At 41.5% G+C, this 27,582-nt stretch overlaps 1 protein-coding gene across 3 annotated transcripts in view; it reads left to right on the top strand.

Moving 5' to 3' along the window:
• Positions 1–25,710, top strand: part of LOC139747690 (uncharacterized) — a 41,002-nt gene extending 15,292 nt beyond the window's left edge. For 2 of the 3 annotated variants that reach the window (XM_071660286.1, XM_071660285.1), the window contains exons 2-9: positions 6,748–8,336; positions 8,935–9,070; positions 14,443–14,537; positions 15,164–15,345; positions 15,995–16,153; positions 22,785–22,959; positions 24,186–24,400; positions 24,809–25,710. In XM_071660286.1, the coding sequence (XP_071516387.1) occupies positions 8,106–8,336; positions 8,935–9,070; positions 14,443–14,537; positions 15,164–15,345; positions 15,995–16,153; positions 22,785–22,959; positions 24,186–24,400; positions 24,809–25,334 (1,719 nt within the window). In that variant the 5' untranslated portion in view covers positions 6,748–8,105 and the 3' untranslated portion in view covers positions 25,335–25,710. Of the gene's footprint in view, positions 1–6,747; positions 8,337–8,934; positions 9,071–14,442; positions 14,538–15,163; positions 15,346–15,994; positions 16,154–21,050; positions 21,103–22,784; positions 22,960–24,185; positions 24,401–24,808 lie in introns of all 3 variants that reach the window. The other variant, XM_071660287.1, reaches the window with a different exon arrangement.
• Positions 25,711–27,582: the final 1,872 nt, after the last annotated feature.

The raw sequence follows: 27,582 nt of genomic DNA, 5'->3' as shown, positions 1-27,582 counted from the left end.
AATGGATCATAACTTCGTCTTGAACAACATAGCGAACCAGCGATGTCATAATATAAGCTCCAATCCAACATAGCCTGCTACCGTTACTTTGTTGATCCACGCCAGCACTAACATGGCTCCGCTGTCTTCCCATACCAGTATAATGTGGCACCATTGCCACACGGGGCCAATATATCGTGCTTCCCCATGATAGCTAATCTAGGATGGGGGAAGGGAGATGGGAAGGGGGGAATGGGAGAGGGGGGTGAGAAGGGTGGAAGGAGGAAGGGGGGGAAGGCTGACTGCCACATGCGATACCTCTTCATCATTCATGATCACCAGTCCACCATTAAGCTTGGCTTGTTTTTATGTCTCCTGTTATCATATATATATATATATATATATATATATATATATATATATATATATATATATATATATATATATATATATATATATATATATTGTTCAGTTCGGTTGAGGAACTACTTGCTTTAAAGGATTGCATAATTACCCTGCTACTGATGGTAGAGTAACTTTGAACCTGTACGAGCAGTATTACATGAATCCTGAGGTTAAATATGATGGTTTTATATACCAAAGTTTAGTACAATTGCGATACCCGGATAACCTGTAACAATTTCCCGGTAGTTCGCCCCCGAAAAAAGGATAATGAATTATAAATTGCATAAGGCCAATTGCAGCGCCTGGCTACCCAAAGGTAATAAAGCCAGTGTGTTTGTTTATTATGACATTTTTTTATATGTTAGGCTTCCTGCTTTCGTCAGCATCGTCAACAAATCGTTATTTATTTACTTAAAGATCATATGGAAGTTTCTCTTCTGTTTATATAAACCAAAAAATGATTATCGTTTAAAGTGTACTTGGGCACTATTTTCCATTTTGATGTCGATATGGTCTTTTTCAGCGAGTTAAAGTATGCCAGCAAGATACTTACTGCCACAGTCTTTAAGTGAATAGTTCGCACAGCACCTAATTACCAAATTATCATTATGATAGCACCCAATCTTCTACACTAACACTATTATTACCTTAACTACGACTATACCTGTAAGCAACATACCCCAGCCACGGTAATTACCGTCGCGAACCAGGGCGCTTGACTCCACGGCCTGTGGTAAAGGGTTTCTCAATTTCCATTCTGTTCCTAACTCATCTGAAGACGGAGTTTACAGGACATAGATGGGTAGATTGTAGCTTAAACCATAGAGTATAAAGGTTAGATGGTAGCTCTAACATTCAAGGTTAGACAGTAGCTCTGACATAGAAGGTTAGACAGTAGCTCTAACATAGCTTATAAGAACGCTATAACCTAGCATGTAAGAGAGAGGTTAAGTGCAGCTCAAAACTAGGGTAGCCACCACAGGTGTGCGTCTGTATTGTCGAATTACGCAAGGATATCCAGATGGGAGCACCATCATGAGGCCACAGGCCAGCCAGTATAGACACAGCTGTCTGTCGGGTCATCACGATGGACGACTGGTGGAGATCGATGGGTGGCGAGGATGTGCTGTGGTGGAGGGAGGGAGAGACGAGGAGGGTTTGGAGTCGGTTGTGCGGTGTAGAGGGTATGGGGTACGTGAGGAGGAGGGGCGTGGCAGGGGAAGGGTAGGGGGGTGGTTGTCATGCAAGGTGGGTTGAGGTAGACGGGGAGGTATTATGTTGCAAGCGTGGAGGAAAACAACTCATTACATCGTCAAGATGTGAATAACTTTACAATTTAATCACCGAAGTTGTTAATTTCAATATGTCAATCCTGATACTTAAAATTTCCATATCACGTATTTAGTTCAATCAAGATATAAATTCTTGGCCGGACGCCTTTAGGTCTTAAAATATCCGTTACGTGCATGACAATCGCATAATGTTTTCCTCACCCTCCCTCCCTCCCTCGTCTAGCGACCATAGCAAATGCTGGGGTGCTCGAGTTGGCAGTTGATCATCACTGGCGGATCAGGAACCTAGCACACAATACCGGTCGAGTCCCCGAGACTTACGACGTGCACAGCTTTTCAGGGGAAAGTTTGGGGATATTTTCGTCTTACCATTTTTCCCCTATGAGTATGATTGGCTTTGTCATTATAGTTCTATTGGAACGAGTGGTATGAAACCTGGGGAAATCGATCAAAGCTAGCATGATGATTTTTATATTGACATCAGAGTTAATAATAAAACAAGACTTATAAAGTTCAGAAATATTAAGAAATGTAGTTATATACTTCAGGGTTTGTTTTCATGACGAGTTAGGAGTTGTTACCCGATGTATACAACAATGTCATGCGTTAATGTTCGTGATATTTGCTAAATATCATTATTTTCATGCTAGGTTAGCTGTGTGTACGATCCTTGACACTGACGCACTCGTCTATGACATCTGTCAGAGCCACCAACTTGAATCTTATTTTATTACTCTTATGTCAACTTGTTACGATGCCTCTGAATGAATGACCGAGTAGCGATGAACCATCGATTCTTCAAATTCACCAACCCATGGCTGTATAGACGTGGGAGTGTCTATCGCATGAATATTGCAATCGTGCAATTGATTCCCATCTGTTTTCTTGCGTGAGGGAGGGAGGAAGGGAAGCGTTCTTTCCATGGACCAACACGCGAAATCACGCCTCACGCCCAATCTCGAATTCTCATAGCACACTCGTTCGGTCTTAATAATCAATAAGAACGAAAAACATCACCGTAAGATCTAGTAATTATTACGCCCACGTAACCACACAACCTCATTACCACCACACACACACACACACACACACACCACTGGCTATTGCCATGGTAACAGCGGCTGTGTTAGGCTTCGACGTGTTGCCACATTACCCCACTAGTTTATATGATTTGAGCTGGGTGTTGGCAGTGTTCTCAGCGTATTTATAGATGATTGTATGTATGTATGTATGTATGTATGTATGCATGTATGTGTGTGTGTATGTATGTATGTGGTTTGCTCGTTCTGTGGACTTCAGGCGTTTCGACTACCAGGGGTCATTAAAGCCGTTACGGTCGATTTGTAACAATGGATCAAAATGACTGAACAGCTGTTCAAGGCGTTTGAAGTAATTCTGAATTCCCATCTCACAACGTATATGACCCATGATGAATGAAGGTGACTGGACAGAAAGTTTCGAAAATCTCCGAATCATTGATTAGAAAAAAGGGTTTCAGAGTCCAATAGCTCTTGTCTGTATTGCTCTGCGAATCATTGGTAGTTTGGTTGTTTGGCCATTTTGCCTATCTACTGCCAGTGTCATACAGGCCCCCCTCAACGCCTTCTTATCCTCTTATCGAAATATCCTTGACACTTTCTTCTGGTATTGAGTATAATTCTAATACTGTGTACACTCGGAATGTTGGTGCTGCACAGTTAAATGGTTATCGACTACTGAGAGGACATTAGACCTTAAAAACACCTCGCACCAACACGTGAAACGCTCATTACAATTTTCTTTTGATTTTGATATTTCTAGCATCATTTGCATGTGTATATTTGTGGAATAAAGAGGAAGCAAAACGCAAGTACATTTTTATTAAGTATTTTGCAGTTACGTGTGTGTATATATATATATATATATATATATATATATATATATATATATATATATATATATATATATATATATATTTCCCCTCAAAAATAAAGTTCCCATTTCTACTGAGTAGAAAACGTGTACTCGTTTTCTCAGATGACATGGAACTAAGTACATCAGTTTGTTACGGCAGTAACCCGCAGAACTGGAACATGAATTTCTCGCAAGTTTACCCGGCTGGTGGTGCTGCTCGAGAAAAGTGAGGCTCTCAACGTAAAAGCTCGTGAAATTATGCACAGGGAAACAGTCTTGCCGAGATCTCGAGGGAGACGGAGTTTCAGGGTATTACATTTTACCACAATAATGCCTTAAAGGCAAATTTCCTGAAATGTGTGCGCGTTAAGAGGTGCCGTTGAAGGCGAGGCGCTTAAGGGGGACGTTAAAACGATATTTTGGGAGAGAAGTGAGTTGCAAGGGCCTCAAACCACGGCATAATATTGTAGGATATGATGCATTAGGCAACTGCACGGAGCTCTGCGTGCGAAGCGGTGTTTGCCGAGTTGAATGTCCGTTGCGTGTCGGTCCGGATGACCACTTCATGCGATATATTCTTACTTGCCAGCCATGAATAAGTATTTAATCCATATGAAAGTAATATCAGTCTTTACTGCTCTGCAACTGTTGTAAGATTATTGGTAACATAAGTGTTCATTGTCATTTTCATGGTTGGTAAATGGTCAATAAGTGTTATCGCTACTTTGCTGATGTCAACTTTGAAATTTACGAGATATACGTTAACGTTATCTCACACCATGATTATCTGATGTTGATAACTATGGCAGTGATGATATGTCAAAAACAGTCATTGGTTCCCCGACCAATTATAATTTCGCTTCACTATCCCATTTAACCTTTCACCTACAAAGCAAAATTCAACACGTGGACACGTTCAACTTGGATAAATCTTACGTTTATAACATTTCCACTGAGAAATATACGCAAAATACATTATCAAACATTAATTCATAAAGTTCGTTTACGATCACAGCTCTTGGCTACAACACGAAAATAAGACGACAATAACACAAGGCTTTGACAAGACTAGCAACAAAACAAAGATTTACTTATATCGATAATAATAATATAAGTATATAGCAAGAGCGGCAACAATATGAGAATCCAATAAGATTGAAAATAACACAAGAATGAAAGAAAACTGGACAGGAATGTAATACAGTCAACAAAAACGTTATAGTAAGATTACCAAGTATATAATAAGACACAGCGAGATGAGCGAAGCACATAGAAAGACTTGCAACAAAGCAAAAACAACGTAAAGGGTGATCACAAGTGCTTAGAGACACAAGTTGAGGCTCCACGTGATCTTAAAAGTATAACCAGTTATTCTATTCCCTCAGAATCGTTCTGCAAGAACTCTCTCACGCCCTCCCTACCCAAATAATCCTAAGCGTCCTTGCTCGAGTGATAGCGAGGACGCTGTAGGACGTCTCATGGTGGCTGCCAGGATCCGATCTGCAGTGGTGCGCAGTGCACCAGGGGAGAGAGACACTTTGTTTTGCTGGGGGGACGGGAGACCTGTGTTTTTAAAAGACTGCGGATCCTACCGCCATGTTTCCCTTATTGAAGCACAACGCAACAATGCATTTCCGAACTTGTTACTGAATTTATGTGATTATGATCCTCCCATTCTTCCTGTATGTAATGTTTTCTATTCAAGGTAGGTTTTTATAATCATTAGTGGGTTTTTTTCCGGTTTATTTCATGAAAGGATTGACTACACGAGGAAAAAAAATAATAGTATTATCCATAAAAAATCTCTTGTTACGTGGATGCTATAGAATATTCTTTTTATTGTAATTTTATTGAAAAAATGGAACTACCTAAATTAAACTATACCTCGGTGTCAAAGATATTCTTTCATTCAGAATAATGATCAAACAGTACGAAGAATTCGCTGTTGCATATTATGGTACAAGATGACAGATCCTTCAAGTGTAGGTGAAGTATGATCGAATACCGTGCAATATTCTTGCAAATGTCGGATAAATCGTGCAATACATTCAATATTATAGATCCATTGTATAAATGTATTCTGCATAACGTAGCGTTCGATATCACATGTCAATAATTAAAGGTCATTGGTTATTTTGGTGACAATAATGCTATGATTCATTATCATTGAATATCCTTGCCTCATTCTATTACTGGATATATTTGTTTTGTTGTTTTTATTCTCTGTAGATTAAACGACGTAACTTTTCACGGTAAGAATTCTCAGCCACTGTCCCACTACTGGGGCTTGTAAACATGGTGTGGCGTGAGGAGCGAGTGGCGACCCACACTCGCACACATGAGAGGATTAACTCCATCGTTCGATACCCCTTCATATCTGGGCCATGCCTCCAACACTTGCTCCAGACAGCCAGGGACACCCGCTGAACCTCCCGTAACCACTAGGGTGGTTGATGGAGGTGTGTCTGGCCTGGTGTGGGTGGTATATCTCTTGGTTATATCTGGAAGACGAGGAATGACAATGAGGCTAAGACTCATTATACTGTGGAAATGGTAGAAGTATGTCAATAATACTATGGAAATGGTGGAATAATGTCATTATACCGTGGAAATTGTAGAAGTATGTCAATTATACTATGGAAATGGTGGAATAATATCAGTATACCGTGGAAATGGTAGAAATATGTCAATTATACCGAGGAAATGGTGGAATAATATCAGTATACCGTGGAAATGGTAGAAATATGTCTATTATACCGTGAAAATGATAGAAATGTGTCAATTATTCTGTGGAAATGGTGGAATAATGCCATTATACCGTGGAAATGGTAGAATAGTGTCATTATAACGTGGAAATGGTAGTAAATTATAATGATTAGGGCTTATATCATACTTTACAGAGAACCAAAATTCGTGCCCGAAATTAATTTCTGATCGCTTTTGGGCACGTTTTTTGTACAACATGTGTTGTTGGAATAGTTCACATCTGATGACTGACAGGTTCTCACATTTATACAACTGTTATACCCACAATATTGAATATTATGGTCTTATTTCTTTATTCATATCGAAAGTTTATCCCCTCAGGATTACGTCTTTCTTCCATCATTTGTGAATGTGTCCCCCGAACTATCAAACGACTTTTGGCACAGTTCATGATATACACTTCTACTTGCAGGTTATGAGGACTGCAGCGCATCTGGTGTGTGTGTTTGTGGTGGTCTAGGCTGAGCCCAAGTGCCTTTTTTTTTTTCCCTTCAGGTGGTTAAGGACCCAGCCCACCACTCAGACCACGCTCATAGCCACGCCTACTTACGTCCCCCCCTCCCCCTAGCTGGGTGGCAGGGAAGCCCAGACAGCCGGCCAATCAACTCACTAGAAAACTCCTCAGCTCCTCCCACATCTGCTGAAACTCTTTAAAGTGTTGTCATGTGTCCAAACGCCCACCTGTCGCACCAGCTGATTCTGTCATGTATACTTAAATCCCTTCCTGTATAGCATACATGGCGACTTTAGTATGTATACACCGCTTAGGAAATAGTATAATGACATTATTAGGTTGCGACAGCAGTAGCAGAGGTGTTCCTTTAAGAAGCTGGGTTGAGACTATAGTTGCAAGTTCCTAGGGTACAATTTGTAAAGGGTTTTTCAGAGATAGAAAATTTCTTCCTCTCTCCCCACCCACACACGCGCACACACACACAACCGTCCCTTGATTGACCTGGTGTTCGTCGGCTGTATCATCATCATCATCATCATCCTAACCTCCTGAGACACACACACACACACACACACACACTCACGGATCTCAGACATTAAAGTCTGAGACATAACACTTGAGACATCGCCATTAAGACATGGATGTTTAAGGTGTTACTGGAGGGAAAAAGAGAGAGAGAGACAGAGAGAAAGGAAGTTTTAACTTCAAACTAGGCAAAGGTTTTCGTGCAAAGAGTTAAAATCAGACGCTGAAGGCCACTGAGGACTGACTGCTCGACCCTGTGAGGTACACACACACACACACACACACACACACACACACATTGCTAGGCTGGAATAATTCACCGTGTCTAGACTCCTCGCCCAGCGACGGGTGACTGCCATTCCTTCGATATAACCACCGCCCGAGCCTTTGCCTCTCAAGATCCACGCCAACAGTACCTAACGTTGATCCTACACCCTTCGGAACCTCTGCTAACGAAGAACCCTCTCAAACCTCGCCCATATTATTACAAAAAGGTTACGATCTGCAAAGCTTGACGGTGTAGGGAAAGAAAGAAATTCGTAACCACTTCGCTTTCGTGTGAGTTGCCAGCGGCCACCATTACACCCCCAATCAGCCACAAGAGTTCTACATCTTGGTTGTCCTTTAGGGATCAAATCATCTCTCTAAAGACCCTACAGCAGGAGGCGCTTATCTACGATTGCTCCTAACTCAGATCACTAAAGACCCTACAGTAGGAGGCACGTATCTACGATTGCTCGATAGGAGAAGACCTTCTGCCTCTCCTCCATCATCAACGTAGGACCGAAGCCATGACCGAGAAGGGCGTGACCATCGAACGCTCACCGTCAGGTCTGGGGATGGGAGTGTTCTCTCCACACCTAGGCGGTGGCGGAGGCCCGGCCTGGGAACAACAGCAGAACGCCATCATCACCAAACTCGCTCCCACGCCCTCCTCCCGCCTCAACCTCAACACCGACAACTTCGAGAAGGAGAGACGAAACCGGAAGAGCGACGACAAGGTTGATGAGAAGAATAATGCGGTAAGTAGACGGTAAAGGTGACGACAGGTGTGTGTGTGTGTGCCAAACTAAAAGTACGTAGAGCAAGATTTTGCCATTAGAACTATCGTGGAGAGGGAGTATCAATATTTCCCATATGCCACATCTGTTGTATGAGAGAAGAACGTTCTTATTCATGTAACCTTTAATTCCAGAAATCAAAGAAGATTCAATTACATTTTTTTTTCCACTGAATCAATTTGATTTAGTTATGGTACACTTACGTATATACAGACACATAATGGAGTGGGTTCCATTGTGTGTCTGTATAGATGTATGAGTACTGGAATGTGTTTCCATGGCCATCCAATGTTGGTATGTTCTTAAAAACCAGATCCTTTATCTCCAGCCTCAAACTACTCACTAAGTCTTATTTCCGCACGCCCCTCGCTATAACCCCCCAGGCCATCATTTATATTCTCCCTCATGTAATTCATATTCACCCCCATTACTCAGGGATTCTCCCCATTACCCATTCACCCCATCACATCGCAATCCATGACTTCATTCCCACACCCCAGGCGTCCTCCCCAACCCCCAACAGACACCCATAACTGACACCCTAACCCAACCCCTACAGAACCGGAGCTGCGGGTGTGGTGGCTGGGCGAGGGCCGCGCAGCTGGAACATGACTTGGCCGAGCTGAAACTGACCCACCAGAACCTCCTGGCTGGCCTCCATCTCCAGGTGGACACCCTCAAGCAGAAGAATAGAGGTGAGCAGCGCTTGAGTGGGAGGGTAGTGGAGGGAGCAGGAAGGAGGGGAAAGTGAGGGACATGGACAAAGGGAATTTAAAAAGGAATATCGACCCTCAGTATTCCGGGGGTCCTTCATGGATTTTTGTGATGGTAGGAGGAATACGTGTGTACAAAGCAGGAAAGCTTAGTGTGGAGAGAATACGATGGAAAGCTTAGTCAGTCAGTTAAAAAAAAAAAAAAGCTTCACATGGAGACAAGAAAAACTGAGGAAAGTAAACAGACGGCTTTAGGAAAATTACTCTAAATAACGCCAGAATGAAGTTGAATAAACGAAGATGCTGTCAAGTCTACTTCCAAACGTATTTTGCCTCATTCAAAGATGCTTAAAATCTAAGTGATTATCCTTTACAGTGAGATGAAATCTGTTTGAGTTAGTCTTAAACATCTGCGTAATATTGTCGAGGCCTTTGATGTTGTTTTTGAATACGAGGAAATAATTTTCTTTCAGTCCAAGTTAAAGGGCCGTTGGTGACAGTTCTCACAGGATTAGGTCCTCGAGATTAATGAGGCATGGTTAGTATATCTTAAACTAATGTATCACTCGAAAGTTGGGTTGGGTGGTTGTTTAGGCTCGAGACGTATCAACGTAAGCTAACGTATGCTAAACCCACCAACTGAAAAATCTTGAACACCTTCTTCAGGTGTTAAAGATAATTCTAAGATCATATACACTCTTACTTAGACATATAGCCCATGTCACTTGAATCCATCCATCACTACGAGTAAAATTAGACAAATCAAGTCTTCAGAATTGCTTGATAGACCAAGATTATCAAAGCCTTTGATAAATTGGAATACTTGTATTAGATCACTTTTAACCTTCTCTCCCCTAAGTTAAAACAGACTCATATCTATTTAGCATAGAAAAGAGAAGGTAAAGAGGTGATCTAATTCAAATATTCAACATAAAGTGTTTGATATTATTCATATATCAAACTACTGAAGACTTGATTCGACTGATTTTGTACTCAGTACGGATACATACTCGTGGGCAAATGTATAAGTAAGTCTTCTAGTAATAGAAATTCAAATGTATTCTAAAATGGAATGATAAGGATCAAAGATCCATTCCATGGACAGTTTGGACGTGAATGGACAGTTTGAATGATAGTTTGGAAGTGAATGACCGTATGAACGCCTCGAGAAATTTATAATCCTACAATACGTAATTCAGACAAACCTCATTCACTCGACATTTGTTGTCTGAAAGATGGTTTTTGTTATATAGCTTTAAAACAGAGGAAGATTAATGGCGACTATAAACTGCATTTTCTTACCAAAATTTAAAGATACGAGACAAAGTGCCCAGTTGTACAGCACAGTGCAACTAGATCGTCTTAGAGATCACCAGTTATGCGTAATAAATAAAGAAATGGAAAGCATAACGTCATATAAATTCCTCCATATATCATTGCGGCGACAGCATGATGGCTATGTGAAACTATAATATTTTATTGTCAGTTTTTGATCGATCGGCAAGATAACCTGCCAGGGGACGGGAAGGCGGAGGCACGATAATGTTGCCTTCGCTGACCAATCAACTTCCAACGAGCCACCGCGTCCTTGTTATTTTCATGAGTTATTTGTAGTGTGCCCAAGACCTTAGCACTTTACTGTGTACGCTGTATCGCAGCTGAAATATTTTTTCTATTTTCAGTCATACAATAGAGGAATATATGTATCCAATGTTGACTACATTTTCGGTGTCAACACGAACATTTCTTTTGCTTGCTATTAAAAGTTGACACGTATCTATGTATGTGGATAGAACGTATTCATATTTAAGCAAATTACGAATGGATGAAGAAACGAAAGATAATCATTAGTTTTCTCTTATTCGTAGTTATGATTATTTTAATCACAAGTTCTTTCTGCGTATGTGAGCATGTATATCCTTACAGTTAGACGAGGGACGAAGATAGGAGGCTTTCAGTGATCGATAAATACGACAGCCTTTGTCCCACGAAACACCTATAAAGCAGAGATAAAGAGGCGTAAAGACGTGCCGCGGGGAAGGGAATCAAGTCGAGGATCACATTTCATAATTCCCTTGAGAGACAGTGGAACATCTTGGTTGAGTCCGGGGTTCAATACAACCCTCTCCATGCTCTTTACTTCTCTTGTCCTCCTCACCACCACCACACTCCCCAACGCTCTCTAACAAACCCATCGCAAACTCTTTCATTCTTAGGAGCTCGCTCGTCCTTCCAGCCTGTAATGAAGATGGATGTTCGTAGCCTTACCTCCAGCCACCTGGACCCAGACCTGGGAGCAGGTAGATTGGGAGAGAGGATCAGGGAAATAAAGAGAGACAGAGATGTCATGGATGGTAGGGCTAGTGATAATGGGGTTTGGGAGGTGCAATAGGAGGAGGAGAAAGAGTAGTTGGGAAACATATGCAAGTGATCAAACACATTCAGTACGATGTATACAAGTTATCGAATAAGTATCAAGTAGTAGAGAAGTCTAATGTGTGTGTGTGTGTATGTGTTTAGAAGATAATGTAATGACATAATCCTAGTCCACGGGGGAGGATCCCTCTCTCAGACACACATACGGAGGCCTGTTTAGAATGGGGAGTGCCTAAGGGCTGGCCAGATATAGTTATTTCTCCCTCTCGAGAATTCAGTTATAACCAAATTGTACCATCTCCCCTTGGGCGTGTTCCGCCCACTACTGGTAAGCAAAGGTTCTGACACACGAAGTAACGTTATCCAGTTGTTGGGTAGAACGGCTAGAGACCCAAGAAGAGGAAGGAGGTCTATAGGGTCACCGTAGTATTATCTTTATTCCAACGTTCATAGTTTCCCAGATGACCAAGCGTCCTTCGAATCAGTCATGGAATACCCTTCACCTGAGGCATATATACGTCCAATAATACCATACTTTCAACTGAAATTCGGGTAAGGGGAGGCAGCTCGTTTTCAAGACAAACGTGTCAAATAAATTGCGAACTGAAACACTTCTTGTCTTGACCAACCCCGTCCATGAACTGAATTGTTAAGAACAGGAAAGATCACTTCATAGGGTCGCATCACAAAGAAACTTTATTATATCCAGTAATATCACTATTCAAAGTATCCAGAAAAGAATATTGAAGATATGTCGTTTTATGATCAAACTAGTTTTGGGTAACAGAAACAACTGTTTATATTTTGATTAAGGAACCAAACCTTTTATTATTTTGTCTTCCGGTCCGGAGTTTAGAAGAGCTCTTTAATTTAGTTTACCCTAAAATTATAGTTCTTTCTAAACAATATGTTAACAAAGAAAAATAGATATATATATAAGGGTAACTATGATATATTAACAATACCAAGCCCTGATGTTGAAAATAGTTTAGAGGAATTATATGGATGAACAGATTACTTATATAGAAAAGGAAGGAAAACCTAAATTCTTGAGAAACGTCAGGATTGGATAATTGTGTCTTGTGCGGCCTTCACGACAGTCCTGTAATTCGCAGACGTTGGCGGACCTCGTCTGCCTGTAGTTACGCCGCGAGTGAAAAGACATCTTTGGCGAGATTGTATCATCGAATTACAATCTCGTCGAGGAACTTCTCACTTTCAAGGAGTCCTACCTTTCCAAGCTATTGTTTGTAGCGCAGCCTTGCAGTTGGAGGGGCCTGTGGAGCAGGGGGTCCTAGTGTTATTAATGATGATGATGATGATGATGATGATGATGATGATGATGGTGATGACGATGATAATAGTAATAATAATGATAATGATAATGATGATAGTAATAATGATGATAGTAATAATAATAATAATAATAATAATAATAATAATAATAATGATAATAATAATAATAATAATAATAATAATAATAATAATAATAATAATGATAATAATAATGATAATAATAATGATAATAATAATAATAATAATGATAGGACCAGCATGCTTATACAACAAAAAGCATTATCTGTCAATCCAAACACGGAATTTCCTCGCTAACTATGACCTCAAAAAAGTTTTATTACTCGTTCTGTCTTTATGTACCTGGACTCAAATACAGAAAGAAGTCAAGCTCGCTTGATATACGGTATATTCGTGCAGACATCCCCATTTCATTATAAATATACTTGTATGATTTTGAAAGTCTCGTGTCTGACCCAGTTAACGCTGGTATGGTCAAGTGAGAGTACAAAGAAGTAGAGAATATTTTCAAAAAATTAATATTAGAGTTACAGTTATCGGTCAGTAACTTCCCGCTTATGTAAGGTCTGACATGGCATCAAAATGGGACTTGTCTTGCAATCGTAGCCCTGCAAACGTCGTTCTTCAGTCACTGCTGAATTAATCAGTCCTCTCAATTTCCCTCCTTGGCCGCCTGCCGAGTTTTGCAAGCACAGAATCTCAATTTTCAGCTCTGAAATCCAACTTGATTAAAAAAAAAAAAAAAAGACAACGAAAAGTACAACACTGGACAAATAGATCTGGCAACTACGCCCGAGGTTGAAGTTTACAAAGGCGCGATCGATGGTGACTTTCACAAGAGTCTAGAATACTAAAGAAAAGAGTGAGAGGAACGACTATAATGAAGCGAGTGCTGCAATTCATTTCCCTCCCTCTCAGTCCCAGGAGGTACGTACGTACGTATGTACATCCTGTTCTTTAAGAATGGGAGTTGATTTTATTTATATGTATCTTTCATCATTGCAGGAAATTGACATAGATTAATGTAGATCATGTTCATGACTCCTTTCTGTACATTTATTTTTGTTTTTTCAATGCATATTCCATGACACAGAGACGTAGCCACACCATTGCTTCACAAGGTATACAATCAAAGTGTTGAAACCAGAAACAAAATATCAAATACTTTGTTTATTTCCTTAAATGAGTAGAAATAACCAAATATCCCTCTCTCATACATTCTTAAGTAAAAGATCTTACTTTATCATTGCCTCTTTAATGACGGGTTAAAAACAAATAAAGATACTGATAACAGATAAGAAGATTCTGGTCTTTTCCTCCAGCACACACACACACACACACACACACACACGCACAACACACAGGGCGACACGAGTGTAATACTTTCTCCCCATAACACACACATCATGATTCACTCATGGGTTTGCCTGGATTCGAGCTCCGGACGCGGCAGTCGGCCCACAACCATCTCAGCAGTTCATCCTCCCCTTTGAGCTGGATGCCTGGCTTAGATTGGTGCGTGCGTGCGTGTGTGTGTATTACATACGTGTTTGTATGGTATGTGTTATGTGTGTGTGTGTGTGTGTTTGTGTGTGTGTGTGTGTGTGTGTGTGTGTGTGTGTGTGTAGTTATATATGGTAATGACTTACGTTCATGCGTTGCAGATCTGACCTTCCAACTCCTGATGGGTCCTTACGCCGCTCACGTCAAGCCAGATTTTCCCTTCAGTCCGGAGAGCGATGAGGCCACTTCTCCCAAGGTTAGAGAGAGAGAGAGAGAGAGAGAGAGAGAGAGAGAGAGAGAGAGAGAGAGAGAGAGAGAGAGAGAGAGAGAGAGAGAGATTCAAATCCCAACTCTCTTTTGGCTCACTCTTTTTCAGTAATGGTCACGAGTAAATGCATACTATAATTCATTGTCAATCAGGACTGTGATTAGCTTTCATTCTCTGCCTTTAGACAATTAGTGTAAGAATATAATTGTTAACATTCTAGTGAAAAAATATAGATTATATTCTATTCATCTGTTATGGTGTTTGTGGGCGTAGCCTTAATAGTATGTGAGCTTAGCCTCTTCAGTTATATGGGTGTGGCTCAATTGCTAAGCACTTTAATCGTTTTGGCGAGATACCAGACACTAATCAGAAGCTAAATGGATTATTTAACTAGAATAAAACACTATCTACCATAACCTTGTTGTATATAGTTGGAAAAGAAATATAAGTAACCGGGCGTGTGCAGAATTCTAATGCCATTTATAAGTATACTACTTTCTGAGGAGGATTGAAAACTTATATGTAATTCTAAGAAATATTTAGATTCATTTTCCTGGATTTTATAGATCAGTAATATTGCTTGTTATCTATGTGATTTTCCGCTCATCCAACAGAACGAATTACCGAAGAAAATTGAGAACAAGCAGAAGTCTGAGAGTAAAAGTTTCAAGAGTACCAGCACCACTACCTCCAGCACCAACACCACCACCACCACCCTCACCAACGACACCAGCAAGGACCTCTTCAAGCTGCAGTCCCCACCAGAGGGTTTCCCCAACGGAGACATCGTCATCAGGTGGGTCCTCAGTCGTCTGGTCAGGTCTAGTGGGCAGGATGCTAGCTATGTTTTCTGCCATTTCTCTGACCCTTTTTTGATTTATCTATTTTGATAATGAATTTTCCAGCTGTCTTTTACCTGAATGCATCATTGGGATATATACTTCAGTAGTTTTTTCTTTAATTTTACATCCTGTTTGCATATTTTTCACGTATCAAGCAGTGCGATTGTACTTATAACCAGTTCTCTAAGTGTTTTCAATAATTTTTCTAACACGTAGATACGAACGTTTCATGTGCGTGGCTTACAGACATTTTTTCCCCCCATGTGAGTCCTCAGTTGTAATGGGTTATGATTTTTTCCCATGTTCTTCACAATATAATTTGAACCATTTTATGATTATCTGTGTCATCTTCCTTCTTCTCTGAACAAGGATATTGGAATAGCTAATCTATTCAAACCCCTCTCCATTTCCTTGGAATAAGAGTATTGTAAGAGCTAAGCTATTCGACCCTCTACAGTTGAATTACAACTTAGGTAAAATGTCCTTCTCTCAGACATGCACAGCCGCAAGCCACTCCTCCATAAGTGGAAGGAACCATCTTATCCTTCCCTCCCCACCAAACACAGTAAGCCAGTAACTGACCACAACTGTTTCCTCTTTCAGACGCCCTCTGCCGGGCCGTTCAGGTCGCGGTGACCCTCGGCTGGTCCGTTCCCTGGATCTGGAACTGCTGGAGGAGGAGGCCTACCAGACGCGGAGGATGCTGGATGAGGAGCGAGCCAAAAATAAGTACCTCACCACGCTCGTCGAAGACCTCAAGAAGTAAGTCGTATTCCAAGAGTTGATCCCCTTACCTAACCAAACATGGTTCCAGCTACTGTTTCCAGATCATATATATATATATATATATATATATATATATACAGCTTTCCATGGTTTACCCCGGACGCTTCACATGCCTTGATTCAATCCACTGACAGCACGTCAACCCCTGTATACCACATCGCTCCAATTCACTCTATTCCTTGCCCTCCTTTCACCCTCCTGCATGTTCAGGCCCCGATCACACAAAATCCTTTTCACTCCATCTTTCCACCTCCAATTTGGTCTCCCTCTTCTCCTCGTTCCCTCCACCTCTGACACATATATCCTCTTGGTCAATCTTTCCTCACTCATTCTCTCCATGTGCCCAAACCATTTCAAAACACCCTCTTCTGCTCTCTCAACCACGCTCTTTTTATTTCCACACATCTCTCTTACCCTTACGTTACTTACTCGATCAAACCACCTCACACCACACATTGTCCTCAAACATCTCATTTCCAGCACCTCCATCCTCCTGCGCACAACTCTATCCATAGCCCACGCCTCGCAACCATACAACATTGTTGGAACCACTATTCCTTCAAACATACCCATTTTTGCTTTCCGAGATAATGTTCTCGACTTCCACACATTTTTCAAGGCTCCCAAAATTTTCGCCCCCTCTCCCACCCTATGATCCACTTCCGCTTCCATGGTTCCATCCGCTGACAGATCCACTCCCAGATATCTAAAACACTTCACTTCCTCCAGTTTTTCTCCATTCAAACTCACCTCCCAATTGACTTGACCCTCAACCCTACTGTACCTAATAACCTTGCTCTTATTCACATTTACTCTTAACTTTCTTCTTCCACACACTTTACCAAACTCCGTCACCAGCTTCTGCAGTTTCTCACATGAATCCGCCACCAGCGCTGTATCATCAGCGAACAACAACTGACTCACTTCCCAAGCTCTCTCATCCCCAACAGACTTCATACTTGCCCCTCTTTCCAAGACTCTTGCATTTACCTCCCTAACAACCCCATCCATAAACAAATTAAACAACCATGGAGACATCACACACACCTCTGATGATTATATATATATATATATATATATATATATATATATATATATATATATATATATATCAATAATCATAAGCACTTTAGCATACTTATTATAGACAAATTTATAAGGTTTCGTAAACTGATTCGAGGCATGGTTGATTCACCACCAGTAAACCATCCACTTTGTTGCTATTGTGAATCCCCCACACACACACACAGGATAGTAGTACAGTGCCAGGCAACCCATGAAACCACTTTCCAGATTAGGATCATTCTCACGTGGCTGGAGCTGCATAGAAACGAGGTTACCTACGTGTTAAGGGAAGACTAAGAACTGCTGTGGGTGTTGAGCCTGTGTAGGGAGGGAGGAAGTAAGTAACAGGCGGTGGTGCCCAGCCATTACGTAACAAAACTTCACCAACAACATAAGACATATCCACCTGCTGTTGTCATGACTTTCGTAGTAATTTTACCGATGTGATTTTCGGTGTGGTTATTTTACCGATGCCATTGGGTGTAGTAAAAAAAAAAGACGTGATATTTTGGCAATTTGTTTCACTTCGACATTATTTATTTTCCCCTTGCGCCACCCTGTAGGTTACGTTGAGATCAGCCCAATTTCTGGAGGGAAAGGGGATAAAGCCCACTTTCCTCCCCTCGGATCTTAGGGTCAGATATGGTGGTGTGGTATAACTATTTTAAGTTTTTAAGCCAATGTTTTGGTTAGACTTCAAGATGGCTACGGATTTGAGCTTTCCCTTGACGCCACTAGACTTGGTGAACTGTTGTCAAAGTTGATCTTTTCGCTGATCAGAATCTATATATGTACGAGTCTTTACAGTAATTGAAAGTTTTTTTTCATATATATAAAAGTTGATAATCCACTTATAAAGCGGAAACCAAGAGAAGACTCATTTCTCTGATGATTATCACATCTCGTCCTCAAAGTATACCTCGGTTTCTTACATACATGATTATGCAAACTTACCCTGTCTTATAAGTTTTAGTTTTATTTCATTTATTCTTTTTTTTCAGGAATATCGTTAGTAACTATACCACAGTGTATGTATCTTCTCTGTTTAATGATTGTTATTCAATGATTATAAGGTCAGAGAATAGACCACACAAATGTTACAGTACAATGTGGCATATCATAATGATATCAAGTTTCATCAGTTATTTTATTATTTCGTTTGCACTTAAAGGCAAGCAACAGCTTGTGGACATCAGCTAATTTTTGAAGATTGCTCAATATTTATGTTAGCGTTTTTCCAGTGCTAATATCCTGATTGAGGTTTTTGATCCCATACATGTTAACTTTTTTAACATATATATCTTAAGGTTTTTAAACTAGTGTGTTTGCTTATCAGGCTTATAATACTGTTACTGTTTCCTGTGAGGCTCCATTTATATTAATTTGTAAACATTTTTATTCCTACTGAAGTGAAGCTCCGGGCCTGCTGATGTCTTACGTTAATATTCCTTATCCCTTGATTTGTTTCCTAAATTTTTTATAATAATGCCTTTAGCATAAGTTAATGACAGTTCTATTCATCTCCTTTTTTTTAATCTCAGTGTCATCAACACAAACTAATGTTCTCTTAGTTTACATTTCTTCATATATACTTTCAGAGGTTCACATTTCCGTTAACGTTGATGTAATTTCAATTACATATTGATGTAATTATGCTTCATATAGATTTTCCTTTTTTTTCTTTTTCTAGCCACGATATTTTCACTCGTTTTCAGAGATTAATTCCTTAAAGACGATGTGAGGGAGAAACAAATTTGATTATATTAGATCTTAGACCTCATCGCAGCCTGATAGTTAAGATACACAGAGTGATAGTCAGTTTTCATGGCGGGAAATCTTGATATAATCGCTTAATAATTAACAACTTACACAGTTTCTGGGGACATGATGCAAAGTCTTTAAAGACGTTCCTATCGTCAGTTTGGGGCAGGAATTTTATTGGAGATTCCGGGCGAATCTTGCTCGACTTTCGGCTGATGTGGTCGACCACTCACTCCATGCGCCAGCCCCTCCTCCTCCTCCTCACCCCTCCTCCTCACCACAAGGCTTGTGGCCGGAGTTCTTCGCTCCCTCCTTCTCTGAACCACAACACCTCAAGGCTCCCGTCCCGTCCTACTGTCTAGCTAAGGACAACAATGAGGCTGGAGCTCAGGACAAACCTAAGGACCCGCCTCATCAACCAGGGATAATCCGACCTCGCCATCGGCTCTGCTTTAAGTATGTGACCTGATGGTTGCCCCTTGTAAATAGACGCGTGTGAAGTGTGAAAAGCACATCTCAAGTTTATGAAACAGTTAAACGAAGTTTGTAAATCAACCTTTCTTCCTTTTTTTTTTGCGTGTAAATAAGAGTTTGATACACTGTAAAAAGAAAAATGTCGTAAAGGAACCTCTTTCCCTCTTTCCATCACCTTCGTTCCTATTTCTAGCGTTCATTGCACTCATGTTCGACAGCTTTCAAATATCGAGTAGTGTGTAGATCTGTTTCATCCTTCATCAGCTGCACATTGCCGCGACTGAATCTCGTAGCTTTTTCATCTCCCGTTCAGACTAGTTAACTTGTGTACAGTAATTGCTTATGCAGTTTTTACTTCATACGTGTTTGATATTTTGTAAGTACCGATGTTATTCTTTTTCTTTTTTTGTACATACTGTGTGCAAAGAGCTTATGATTGATCCTTGTGGAACAATTAGTTTATAAAGTGTTCAGTATTTGAGAATAATGATATTTTTTTTTACTGTGTTTGGTAAGAACGAATCATATCTATATTCTCCTTATATTTTTCTGACTGTGTTTTGCGCACTTCACCATCAGGTAACCTCCAACAAACCTCTCCTCATTTCTTTAATTCCAAGTTCTTTCCCTTCGATCAACAAAGAACATATCTCTGTGGCTTTTTTTTTTCCAGCCACTACCACGGGAAGGCAGTCAAATTTAGCATTACTTAGTGATGTAAGCATTTTAGAATGATCTAACTGGCTCTATAGATTATTGTTATAGCATGATAAGGCTGCAGGATTTCGCTAAATGGTAAAATTTCAGTGATAGTGTATATACGTCCAAGAGAACTAAGAATGTAATTTTTTGAAGACATGTACGTTTGTTAGCCAGGTCCAGATCTCCCCATAATGATATTTGTGTACAACATGGATATTCCAATAACCTGGTGTAAAATCTAACTGTATTACGCATAGGCAAATATGAATATTGCCCATTTTATGTGTGACTGAAGCTGGGCATTCCATTTTGTGAGGGGTGTTTGATATAGGTTAGGTTAGACATGCAGTGTTCATATCAAGAAGTTGTTTTCGGTTTGTGCATTACTCTTTCTACTTTTCCATCCTGTTAAGTAGTTGGCTGATCCATTGAAACTTTGTTAGTAATCTTTTGAATCTGTAATATTTGTATTTAGTTGCATACACTCAGGATGTTTTAAAGAAAATGGATGTATTTAGGCACATGACCACTCCATTAGATGTCAGGGTTTGACAGAATAACATGACATTCAGACATCAATAACCCGAAACATCACAAATCCTAACATCACCTAATCTAAAAAAAGAAAGAAGAAAGAACTAGTTTCCTTAATCTAGGCTGATCACTGCTTTCTTTTTTATCTGAATGACAACGCATCATATCAGAGATGTTTAAGGAAATATAGTAGTGACCCCCTCCAGTTTTGATGGCTGGTTCAAATCATTGTCCATTGACAAGTTGGATCTTGAGGAGTAGTATGGGATGGTCTCTTGGATGATATTTAGCCATGATGTAGAACCTGAATCGCTATGTTTGCTGCTCACTTCGCCAGGATGCTCGCCGACGAGACCCCGCCGCTCACACCGACTGGGAGAGACAATCAGGTACTGATGTGTAGGCCACTTGGCACATCTTTCGACTCGCGCTGATACTGACGGATTTATGCACTGTTGTTTCGCTTCCTTTACATTAAGTGGCATGTCCTCAGCTTGGGTGTACATATGCTTTGTCGTGTGTTCTTTTAAAGGGTGTGTTAGTTTAAGGTCTGTTTGGCTAAATGACATGAGTTTGATTTCACCATACACCATAAAATTCTTATTCTCCAGTCAGTGATGTGTGTGTGTGTGTGTGTGTGTGTGTGTGTGTGTGTGTGTGTGTGTGTGTGTGTTTTACATGGTTAGTTGATGTGCGTATTGAGGCAAAGATATGAAATTGTTTAACAAGGTTAGTGTGGGTGGTGTTTACATGTGTACTTATCAGTAAGTTAAACGCAGTTAATTTTTTAACAACATCAGCTGAACTGTTATACCTCCATACTCGGTTTTTATCTAAATGTTAGTAGTTATTACTGCTGATATTACATACATCACCCAAAGAAATACTGAAGCTGAATCTTAACAGAAATTTGAGAAATAAATAGTAAGTGGAATGATAGAATAACCAGTCGACCTTTCTGTTCAACTACCCGGAAACTATCATTCAAACTATGTCACCATTTCACCCAAGAAACACCACTGTTAGGATCATATGACACACAGTTTGATAATACTCTGTACACTACAAACTCATCAGGAATCTTCATTCCCTGAAATGTGTCGTTCCAAACTAAAGATTTTCACCTGAAGGTGTTTCAGGACCAACTCGAGGTTGTAGATTGGCTACTACTTGTTTGGTTCCCAAAGTCATGCAAACGCAGACGATCATAAGAGAGTCTAAGCTCTCTCAGATGTGAAGGACATACCACACCAACAACAGTAACCCCACACTTTATACCATAAGGTCTTCAAAGGGGAGTTAGATTGTATGTCCTTTGAAATATACCCATGGATGTACAAAGCACTATTTTGCTCGTTATGTCAATTTCCATTTTCAGTTACCCTAATATTTGCTAGATTCAAGGGTTGAAGTTTCCGAAGGAAAGCCTCTCGATATAGATAGACTAAAGATGAACCTGTATCGTAAATTTGATTATCTGTTTTTCGTAATTTCCAGTTCATCGTGTAGATGTAGATTTGGAATATTAATATTTCCTTCAGTAGTCCATATAGAAATACATGGGATTCGTAGGTATAAAATCAGAGCCTGGCTAATGGAACTTAAACCCTTCTGCCTCATTGAATGGGTTATTAAGACATAAACTTTGGCGTGTGTTTGAGACAGATGACCCGATCACTGCAGTGAGAATTCGACGTCATAAGTAAACACAGTCAGAACAGTGTCTGGGAAGGGGTTAACACAAGAGCAGAGCCATAAAAGGATAGCATCACTTACGGTAAGTGTAGGAATTAGTCGACTGACGATCCTGGTAAGTATGGAGTGGACTGGATGGCAAATTTTTGTACGCCCTCAGCGTTGCTGGTACTGATGAGAGAGAGGGAATCTCACCTAACCCGACACAGATCTTGTATCGGGTTGGATCCCACTTTTAGTACGTCGACGCTTCAACTTGTGTTCCGGCATGTTGATCCTCTTCATCCTGAAGGGAACATATACCATCGTCAGTATTTCTTAGTTGTGTGTTCTTTTTCTCTGTCTTCGCCATTGACGCCTACCTAACCTCCGTCAGGCAGGTGCGGGAGGCAGCCAGTGAGACCTCCGGCCAAGCACATCCCAGCAGCAGGGTGGGCGCGCCGCCCCAGCTGCCCCCGCCACGCCCCCCACCACGCCCACCTCCACGCACCACCCCCGCGGCTGATCATCCCCCACGCTCCGCCTTCCACACCTCCCCGCACGCCAAACAAGTGAGCATCGTCTTTGTGGGTCCCGCACGCTTTCTGTTCTCTTTATCCACTTATCTATTGTTGTTTCCTCATCATATGTTATGAGTAAATCTCCGATAATGGAAAGATTTTAAAGTAGCGTCACATGAGGAGTAATACGTCTCGATCCTTTCCTTGAGGGATTGAGAACTACACGAAAGACGCCAGCTATTGAACCAGACATGACTGAGTTTCTGCCCATCTTCAGAATAGTCGAACTGGATTAGGTCTCCATATCTTTCACGGAGAAGCTTCGTATTTGCGGATAAATCAATATTTCTTGGACGTTTTCCGTATAAGCAAGCGGGACTAAGAAGATGGAAGGTATGTAAGGAAATCCCATAGTAGTTGAGGCTACGTCTGACCACATTGCCCGAGAAAGAAAGAAAAAGTCACTAAGTGTTATTATCTGACGAAGGAGATGAAATTCTGAAGTGCTGCGTGGGAGGAACCAGCGACTTAGGAGTGCTGTTTGAGAGTTAGGTACTTAACTGGTTGTGGAGAGAGAGATGCCTGGCGTACTGTCTGAAAGGGACTCCTAGGTTTAGTGTGTGGGTGAAAGAAGGATTTGTCGAGTGATATATACATGTGTGTCTATGTGAGACAGGATTTCATGGAGACATGAAGGGTCCGTTGTATTCAAGCGCTTTGTGAAATCAAGAAGCTTCCTTGAAGCACCACGTAAAGCAAAGAGGCTTTTAAAAGACTGCTTTTTGAAGGTTTCCTATTGTTGTGTCGGCTCAGGGCACGTTTATTGATTGTCCACTGTCACACGAGAGGTTTGACAGTCAGTGCACTGTACTGTATACACCCTAGAGTTTACCTGCTGTGGTACGAGTCATAAGTAACACCTGCATTTAAGATGTTAACTTCCGATAGACTGCGGTAAAAAAAAGAAAAAGTAATTAGCCTGTAAGTTGACAGTGTCGTTTTGATTTTTGGCAGCTCTGTCTGTCGTCCGACTCGGAAAACAATGTTGTAATTTTATTAGCATTTTCTCTTTGATCTGTTTTCCCAAAGTAACTGTCAGGTTAACGAAAAACAAGACATATTCTGTTGATATCAAACTGTTACTTGCAAAGACGTGAATGATGGTACAGTTTAATCATGAAATATAAAGAGGGAGAAATTTTCGTCTTCACTCAAATACGTTTTCTATAGAGAGGGTCGGGAAAAGAAATGCATTGTTGATGATGTTTTCTGGGCAGGTAATGCAGCAGGAGGTGTCCCCGAGGCCTCAGCCGGTGGACAGGTTACTGGGGGCGTCGTCGCCTGTGCAGAGGCGCGCTGCTGACGAAGCCAAGACTCAGCCGGATCGAGAGCCCCGTTTCCCTCCCCTCCGGCAGCAGTTCCACGCGCAGCGGGGCGGTAGGACGTCCTCGCGAACCGGTGGTAGCCCCACTAGCGGTCGGCTCACCGACAGGTAAAAGTAGCCCCTTTTTTAATGTTACGTTCGTTTGACAAACAATCTTATTATCAAGTTAGTCCTTCTTCTCCTGGCTGTTGATCAGTTGTGGGTTGTTACGATCTCCGTAAGTAGTTTGAAAGATGATGGATGTGTGTAAGGTGATGTCTGACTTCGTAGCCAGGAACCACAAGGTTCGACTGTGTCCTCCCATGACCATATAGTCGTTGTGATGGCGCCAGCTGGTGTCTATCGGTCTAGCCCAATTGATTTATTGGTAATCAACAGTGGAGGAATAATTCGCCAGTCCTCGCCCAGTCTATGAGTGTACATATGACTTCAAGTGCAGATGATTCGTAACCCTGTTAGGTGAAGGTAACTCTAGGTGTAAGGATACTTTTATTCAGCTTCTTGTACCTCCTGCAGGTCCATTGATCGCGAGGGAGGCACCACTTTCCCGGCTATTCCTACCGCCCGCGCAGAGCAGCACGAACAGCAGCAACAGCGAGGCCGAGGAAGGCACTTCGGGCGAGGCCGCACAAGAAATCGTCAGCAACCACAGCATGAAAAGGCTCAAGGGAAAGACACTCCGGAAACCCAGGCCATAGGGCAAGAACAGGGCCGAGCTGCTTCGACCTCGGCTCGAGGGTTAGGACGTCCTCCTCCAACCCGTGAGGACTCCAGAGGACGGCATGATGTGCCTCGGACGCCGACGTCTCCGAGAGACACTTCCATAGGGTCTCGAGCGGGTAGGTCAGGTCGGGACGGGTCAGTGGCCACTGTGTCCTCGGCACAAAGCGAGAGCAAGCGCGGCTTAGTCGGCCACGAGCAGGAACCACGACCCGAAACACGTGCCAAGGGACGCGGTCGCGCTCACAGGCGTGGCGGCCGTGGACGCCCGCGGAAGGAGAAACACAGCGCGCCATCGGAGCCTCCTGAGAGCGAGCAGTAACGGCGTCGAACCAGGTAGGTAGCCAAGCCAGCCGCCCCATCGACGCACAACACGAGCGCTATGCATACTGTAGACTGCTTCTCAACCAAGTGTTAGTTCTCATGCAGGGATATGAGTCTATTCAATGGCCGTCATGCGGTCACCGGGTCTTAGTCTTGCGATCTCCGATGTTAACATAATGTTCTTACATACCTAGTGGGTGACATTTGAGCTTCATCACACGAAAGCCATCTTGCCGACAAGGCGCCATTTACTTGACCGTTTTGGTCTTTATATATTATCTGGAAGACAATCTAATGGATTGACTCTGCAGTTCTGTGTAGAGTTTGAAATGTGATGTAGAAATTACAAATTTCAATAAACTGTATTATGGTCATGTTATATCTTAATATCCCTTTCTACTGAATACGTATAGCTATAAAATATATCATGTTCTTTTCATGTAGATTTAAAAGAATAGTTAAAAGAGCATATGCATGTGCAAGTGAGAAAGTCCTTACCTCGCTGATAAAGTTGACTTTATTGATATCTAATTTACATAAACTTGCTTTATTTCAGACACATTGAATCGATTTCAATATACTCTCCCTTGCCCACCTATTCGGCCCTGGAATAATAAAGTTTGCCCTTAATCACTGTGAAACTAAATACGAGATTTACGAAAGGTGAAACGAACCCATGCAAGCCTAAGTAAGACTTGGAAGTATTAAGAACACATGAAGCAGGTTTGTTTTGAAGGATATGAGAAACATATGAATAAAGACAAATAATCCAAAACTATGAGACTACGAAAGATTTTACAACAGGTTAGAAGAATGAGACATGACCATATATTTACCAACAACTTCTTTCGAGTGTGCTAACCTGATGGTTCATGGAAGAAATTAAGAGGGACTGTGTGATCGAAATGTGGTTGTGTGAGTACTGCATGAACCTCTGGGAGAGCTTTGAGCATTGTGTGAGTCAAATTAGTGGAAGCAAGTCGATATGGTGTAGTGAATCAGTGATGGTGGTGTGAGCACTGCATAAAGCACAGGTGTTATTGTGAGTGATTGTGATTATTGAGTCACTGGTGGTATTCTGAGGATTTTTTGAACCCAATGAAAGCACTGTGATGACTTTAGGACATTAGTGGCGTCCTGGTCTGTGAGAAATATCTGGTACTGTGGACTGTGTACACCGAGACGATGTTTGCTTCGGGGAATGAAACCCCTTGAACATATTCATGTCTTATTGTATGGAACTTCTCAAAAAACGTAATATTCATAGTGTAATAATTATGAATGAAGGTCATTCCACAACAGTTAGGCTATGCTGTTATCCCAGTTTAAGCTGACATGATCAGCGAACACCTAGCTTTTTTTCTACTCTGGTTGATGGCGGATGCGAGTGAGCGAGGCTACAAGGCTGAGAGTAGGAGGAGAGCGTATTAGTTTTGCCACTAAAACCTTGGTTGACATGACACATATGACACAGCCTTCACAAACCCATGGAAGGCCAGGTCACTACGAGTAATCCTCGGCTGCTTTGTATACCGCGGTCAAGGTCGTATTGAAGCACTTGCAACAATAGGCGCTGTCGTGTAGAAGTTCTCGTACTTAGTAAACAAACAGGAGTCGCCCACCAGTCTTACTCCGAAACATCTATGATTCGAAGCACTTGGGATGTGAGCTGATACAGTCATGTTATATATGCATGATCTGTGGCTGATGTTTCTAGGCATAATGATGAATTCAAAGGCTCCCGACTAGATGTTCCATCCTGAATGGTTCTAGCATTTCCTCGCCGCCTGCCTCTCCTTCACATGTCTTTTAGTGCTGTTCAAAAGGCAGTTCTCTCCATCCGATACAAGCAAGGCTGTACGTATAGACCAGATGGGAAACTGTGGAGGGATCCCAAGTTATAGAACTTGATAGCTTTAAAAAGCTCTTGACACGCAGTAGTACTAGGATGCTATTTCCAAGCTCCTTTCTGAATCGTCTTCCTCCGAAACTTGTGATGGATTACCTTCTTCCAGTTTCCATATGAACAGCGGTTCTGTCGTGTCGCCTTAGGTGGCCCTCCGTTCTGTAAACGGATTCATTTTTTTTTTTTCCAACAGACAGCCAAGTTCCCTCGCACGCACCGACGATTTTATCGCTGCATGTATCCGCTTCGTTCAAACCTGCCCCATCATCTTTTGCTCGAAATGTTTTCCCAGTGAGGCGGACGCGACCTGATTGTCTCTAAAACCCATTTTTTCCCCTAT

This window comes from Panulirus ornatus, chromosome 69 (genome assembly GCF_036320965.1).
Source record: "Panulirus ornatus isolate Po-2019 chromosome 69, ASM3632096v1, whole genome shotgun sequence".
In the NCBI taxonomy this organism is placed as follows: domain Eukaryota; kingdom Metazoa; phylum Arthropoda; class Malacostraca; order Decapoda; family Palinuridae; genus Panulirus; species Panulirus ornatus.
This window is presented reverse-complemented; position numbering and strand designations above follow the sequence as displayed.